This window comes from Euphorbia lathyris, chromosome 5, assembly GCF_963576675.1.
Source record: "Euphorbia lathyris chromosome 5, ddEupLath1.1, whole genome shotgun sequence".
Taxonomy (NCBI): Eukaryota; Viridiplantae; Streptophyta; class Magnoliopsida; order Malpighiales; family Euphorbiaceae; genus Euphorbia; species Euphorbia lathyris.
In genome coordinates, this window is record NC_088914.1 from 91094478 (window position 1) to 91100858 (window position 6381).

At 33.1% G+C, this 6381-nt stretch overlaps 1 protein-coding gene across 1 annotated transcript; it reads right to left on the reverse strand.

Annotated features, from left to right (window-relative positions):
• Positions 1–2759: 2759 nt before the first annotated feature.
• On the reverse strand, positions 2760–6011 carry LOC136229930 (uncharacterized). Its single transcript, XM_066018788.1, has 5 exons — positions 5899–6011; positions 5665–5797; positions 4468–4571; positions 3755–4058; positions 2760–3674 (listed from the first exon to the last, which is right to left on the reverse strand). Exons 1-5 carry the CDS (start codon positions 5937–5939, stop codon positions 2760–2762), a joined length of 1497 nt encoding a protein of 498 aa, XP_065874860.1. The 5' UTR covers positions 5940–6011.
• Between the last annotated feature and the right edge of the window lie 370 nt (positions 6012–6381).

Genomic DNA, 6381 nt, shown 5'->3' on the forward strand with positions numbered 1-6381 from the left:
TGAAGTATAAATTTAACCTTCATATATGAAATTGTGCAAATTTAAACCTAACGTTTTCAAGCAATATCAGTTTTAGCGTTGCGCTATAGAAAATTTGAAAAGATTGATTTAACTATCATAAGACCTTCAAAAAAAGTTTGTCTATAAATTAAAACAGTTTCGTATATTTTTAGTTGGTTTTTTTTATAAGAGATATGGTACCAAAATAGGCCTAAAGTTTTTAAAGAAGTATTAATTTAGCATACACGTACAAAATAGCACTGGTGTAGGTCTAACGTTTAAAAAAGAGCACCAATTTAAGCTTCAGAGACAAATCCAGCCCAAACTTGGGGGGTTCCGGCCCCCAGCTTCACTCTTGAATAATTTTGGTTCGGTACTTGATAGTCTTTCCTAATTTTAGTTTATGTTGGCGTTTTTCTAGTATAATTTTAATTAAAATTGTTGAGTTGGTTAAGAGACATGTTTCATTATAAGAGACATGTTTCATGAGTTCAAATCCCTTGAACCTTGTTTTCTAAAAGTTTTTATTTATGTATTTGAATTTTTTTCCAAAATAACTTTATTATTTTTATTAATTACTTTCTATATCTTTTTAATTCTTGTGTACTATTGTTTTTTCTAAATCAATTTTTATAATTTTGAGACTAAAAAAATTAATTTTTAAAAAATTAGTGTTGAATTTATAAAATATTACATATATTTATTTGTTTTAGGCTGACCATTTTTTAATTTTTTATTATTCAATACACCAAAATAATGAAAATTTAAGGAGCTGGAGGCTAAAAAAAATTGCAGGGACGAGCAGGTAGATTGCGGGAATATATTCGGCACAGATTGTGGAGGCTTTGGCTTAACGCTACAATGGGTTATAGAGCTTAAATTAGATACGTTGGAGATGGATGCTAAGGTAGTAGTTGATGGCATAAACTCGTGTGAAATTAATATCTCAGCCTTAGAAGACGTGGTGGAGGATTGCAAGGAAATGTCAAGAGATAAGATATTTACAGTGTGTTATCCTGAGACTAACGAATAAAGTAGCGCATCATTTTTTTTTATATATATAAGCTGAATTGGCTAATACTTGTATTAGACTATGATTTGATTCATTCGTTAATAATTATTTTCTTGGTTCTCAAAAAAAAGAAAAGAAAAAACTCAAATTAAATTTATTTTCGGGTTTAATGCTCCTATTTGGGTTGGTCAATGTAGGGTAAATTACATCCATGGCCATTGATCTTTACCCATCGAATTTCAATTCTTAACAGTATGACTATTGAATTTTACACTTTTTTAACATCGGTGGCCACTCAACGCCTCAAAACAACCACTGACGGTCTGAAAATAAAAAAATCGAAGAGCTAATGGTATTCTAAGGAACTTTACTTCTTAAAAAAATTCGTTTTGAGGTAATTTAAGTGTTCTTTGGTTAGAAGAGAGAAAGTGAATTTTTAGAGAGAGAGAAAACTCCAAAAAAAGTGATTTTGGAAAATAAAAAAATGTGGTTTCATGGTAAATGTCGTTCTCAACAACTTTAATTTTGAATATTTTCATTTTGAGGTCGTTAACGGTTATTTTGAGGACTTGATTAAAGTTGAGTGACTACTGGTGTTAAAAAGTGTAAAGTTTAATGAGCATAATGTTAAGAATTGAAATTCAGTGGCCATAATGTTAAAATGCTCAAAGTTCAGTAGCCATGGGTGTAATTTACCCTTAGAATGTGTACAAATCTGTGTTCAAAATACGCTGCGTCAAATGTTGTTGCAGCAAAAGAAGAAAATTGTAATAGTTGTTTGGGTCAAATACATGAATATGTATAAAATTACAACTAAGTCATATCACCAAACTTAATTCTTAATATGTCATTATTCTTTATATATTATGATTTTATACCATAATTTAAAAACTTTAGATTCCAATTCATAAATCATAAACCCTAGAAAATATATTCTAGACTTCTAATTTATAAATTCTAATCCTTAAAATATATTAAAAGTACTAATTTTACTAGTTTGACATAATCCAAAATTATGACTTGACATAGTTGTAAATAATTTTTAGAATATGAATTTCTGTGTAATTTTCCCTAGTTGTTTTGGACTAAGCCCACCAAACAGGCCCAAAGCATTCTACCCTTAGTAGTATGGCAGCCTATGGGCTTTTTAGAATGCTTTGGGCCCTTTTATTGGGTTTAGCGCTAATTGAACCACGGGAAAATTATACAGAAATTCACCTTTTAAAAACAATTTACAACTATGTCAAGTCATAATTTTAGATTACGTCAAACTAATAAATTCACTATTTTTAATCTATTTTAAGAACTAGAGTTTATAAATTAGGAGTCTAAAATATATTGTTTAAGAGTTTAGGATTTATGAATTGGAATTTGGAATTTTTAAATTGAGATGTAAAACCATACTTTATTTGTTATATAGCAAATAATGACATATTCAGAATTTAGTTTAATAATCTAATTTAATTGTAGTTTTATAGTTAGTTACGATATTCATGTAGGAAGCCCTTGAATCACTAGGTTCTTTGCTATTGAAGTCGGTGTTTCGAATACCAATTTTATACGCCCGCTAACAATCCAAACACGTGCATCGCGCTCAAAAAAAAATTACCCGGCCTTAAAAAAATTACTTCAGAAGATAGAAATTTTTTTTTCCAACATTTAAAGCAGTAGAAAGAATAATTCTAGTAATAATCTCAAAAAAAAAAAATTCTAGTAATATATTAATGCATTCATACAATATAATCCCTCAATGGTACATTTTCTGCTGATGTTCTTTCTTAAGAGCCATAAATTTAGCTGCAATTTCATCATAATCTGGCAATTTAGGATGCACATGGTTCGGAGATTCAACCGGAAACGAAATTGATCGCTGAACGTTGCCCGGACAACTCGTTTTCGATCGCTCTTGAGGCATTGTCATAGCTCTCAAATAAGGGGTCTTTTCTGCTTTCTTCGGATTCGAATCATCCGTAGCAATACGCCTATCGATGTTACTTTGCTCGTACACAATGTCGCCAAAATCGCAGCTTTTTCTCCCGAATGTAGTAGTCGGGAACGTATACAGCTCCATTTCGGTATCCGATTCCACGATGAAATCCTGCTCGATTTTTCGAGCTATGCCAACGCCATTGCCCCAATTAGGCTTGTTTCGCCTTTTCTCCACAGCATTCTTGTGTGGCTTGTCATAATAGATCACACAATGTATATCGTTGACACTCAATTTCTCTTGAGACATTGATCGCCTTTTCGTTCTTCTCTTACCGGACTTTAGTACTCTATTTCTCAAGCTATCGGTATTACTCCCCGAATCATCGGCTTTCGTGTTTTTTTGTAGTGACTTGAACTTGAAAACCCTTTGATCTTGGAAGGTTGCACAATGCTTAACTTCCTCTATGTCGTCAAGATAGACTATCATTTCGTCGGGGAAATGAGGCAAGCTTTCCGAAGAGGATTCTTTCGTGTCTTTCGACATTCGGTCCCAACTTGGAATGCTACCATTTTCTTTAGCAGAAACAGATTCGAAACAGCTCACCGGAGACTCCATTATATCGGATGAACATTGCTCGGTTGTCGATGAACATTGCTCGATTATCGAAGTACTAATTGCATCGTCGTAAAGAGAATCCGGATTGGGGTTTTCCATTTGGCAAGATCCTGAAATCTGATGAAAAAGATTGAAACTTTATAAGCTGAAGTTAAGCAAAAACCCAAAGGGCGAAAACCCGAAAATTAAAAACATACCTGTTGATGAAATTCGGAGGCGAATTCGATGGCTAAAATCTCGGGCTGAAGACAGTGATCTTTAGCTATTTCATCCAACAATTTCTGCTTCATTTCATCAGGAACTGATTTAATTGACAGTTTCTCTTTCACTTGCAAGTTCACAAGATTTCCGGGCAGTAGTTCTATAGCAGTGGTTTCGAATCTCTGGCCGTACCGCTCCCTGAAAAGCTTTCGGATTCTCTTAAGTTCAGGCAGATCACCGCATCTAGCAGAGGCGAAAATGAGAGTAGAAACTGCTTCATTGATATCATTAGGACAGTCCCTGAAATCACAGAATTCCCAAGAAAATGTCATTAAAATGTAAGAAGAATTTTCGGGGTAATTGACGCGTTTGTGGACAATCCCGAAACTATTTCTCTATTTATAGTGTATTTGAAACTATTTCCGGTGTTGTAGTGTTTTTAGTCCACTCTGCCAGTCATACAAAAAAAAATTCACACGTTAAAAGCAGTCTGCGTGTTTGACAGATGGACTGTTTTCTCTAACAGTCCGCCAGTTAGTACATCCGCCTGTCATATAGACGGACAGGTGGCCAGACTATTAGAGAAAACAGTCAGGCAGACCCACATTATGACTGGTGGAATAAACAAAAAAACACCATAAAACTGGAAATAGTTTCGAATCTACTACATTAAACAGTAAAGAATTTAGAATTCATTGATTGTCAGTACTTGTTTCTCCGGATATACGAAAGATGGGCGATAACGAATTCACAGAAATTTTCCAGTAATTCATAAAGTGCCAAAACTTTTTCATCATTGAAGAGATGCTCAGCCTGAAAAAATTAAGAATGGGGCAAACAAAATCAGAAAAACAGAGCAAAAAACAGAGTAGATAGAATAAAACAGAGCCTTACCGACAAACTAAATATTTCTCTATTTATGATAGATTTAAAACTATTTCCGTTTTTATGGTGTTTTTAGTTCGTCGGCCAATCAAATGACAATGATGTACCCGAGTAGACATTTAAATCAGTCCAGCTGTCAGTTAGGTGGACTGATACTGTCAGTGGGTCTCCAGTATATTTTGAACGTTTGCAAAACATGTTTTCCGACCATGATTATTGGTGGAGTCAAATAAAAACACTCCAAAACCGGAAATAGTTTTGTATCTACTATAAATAGAGAAATAGTTTATACATTAACCACAAACATATATATATCGTAAGTAACGAGCTATATGTTGTTTTGTTTGTCTTTCATGACGAGTAGAGACCTATGTTGCATATTTAACAAAAATATGAACGAATACCGGGAAAAGCTATTTTTAAAACATAATAAAAAAATGGAAATAGAAAAGGAAATGGACACAAAAAAACTGAAATATTATTGAAGAAAAGTTTCCGTGCAACGAAAATATACCCTTTGGCAAGATCTTGGTAGCCAAATTAAAAACACCATAAAGTCGGAAATAATTTCAAATTCACTATAAATAGAGAAAAACAGAAGTTATGGCCATGCACTAGAGACCTATGTTGTACGAAAACAGAAACCGAAACAGAAAGGAACACAAAACACAGAGGAATCGTGCTCTCTTAAAGGCGGAATCTTGGTAGCCAAATTAAAAACACTCTAAAATCGGAAATAATTTCAAATTCACTATAAACAGAGAAATACACCGAAAACAGAAGTTATGACTATGTAGTAGAGACCAATGTTGCAGGAAAACAGAAACAGAAACGAACACAAAACACAAAGAAAGCATACTCTTTTAAAGTAAGGATCTCGGTAGCCAATTAAAAACACCATAAAATCGGAAATAGTTTCAAATTCACTATAAACAGAGAAATACCCAAAAATATCCCGAAAACAGAAGTTATAAGATAAGACCTATGTTGCACGGATACAGAAACAGAAACGAACACGTACCCTTTTAAAGGCAAGATCTCGGTAACCAATTCTGATGAGTTGAGCAACATCTTCTCTCAATTGATTAGCAATTGATAATCTTTTATTCTTCAATAGCTTCAGCCGACATTGAACTCGTCTAATGAGCTTTTTACTGAACCAAAAAACACAAAAACCACATCAAAAAATCAGAAAATAAGAACAACCCATTACTCCAAACACCCCCAAAATCAAAACCCATAATTTATTTCTCACCATTTAGAAGCTTTTCGCCATCCAAAGAAGCAATCAAACATGGCTCTCTGTTTTAATGGCAGCTGGAGGAAGAAGAAGAAGAAGAGGGAAAAGTTTTGATTTTTATGGGTGAAGTTGCAGAGCTAACTGAACCACGTTCATGGCAGTTGGGAGCTAAAAGGTGGGGTAGAAATAGAAGTTGTTTTTTTAGGAGGAAGTGGGTTTGAAAAAGGTCAAAACTTTATGTGAAAGTTTACACTTTTATATTAGGGATATAATAATTTATTTTATTTTCCGAGTTTTATTAGGAAATAATTTGTTTTATTTTTCGAGTTTTATTGTTCAATTATTACTTAGTTTTTATGAATTTTTAAATGGTTATACGTTATGTATATATCATTGTAACCAATTTAGGAAGTTCATAAGTCGATTTAGGTAAGTTTAAAGAATCATTAAGGCATATAATAATAAAAAATCATTAAATCATAGTAAATTATATGTAGG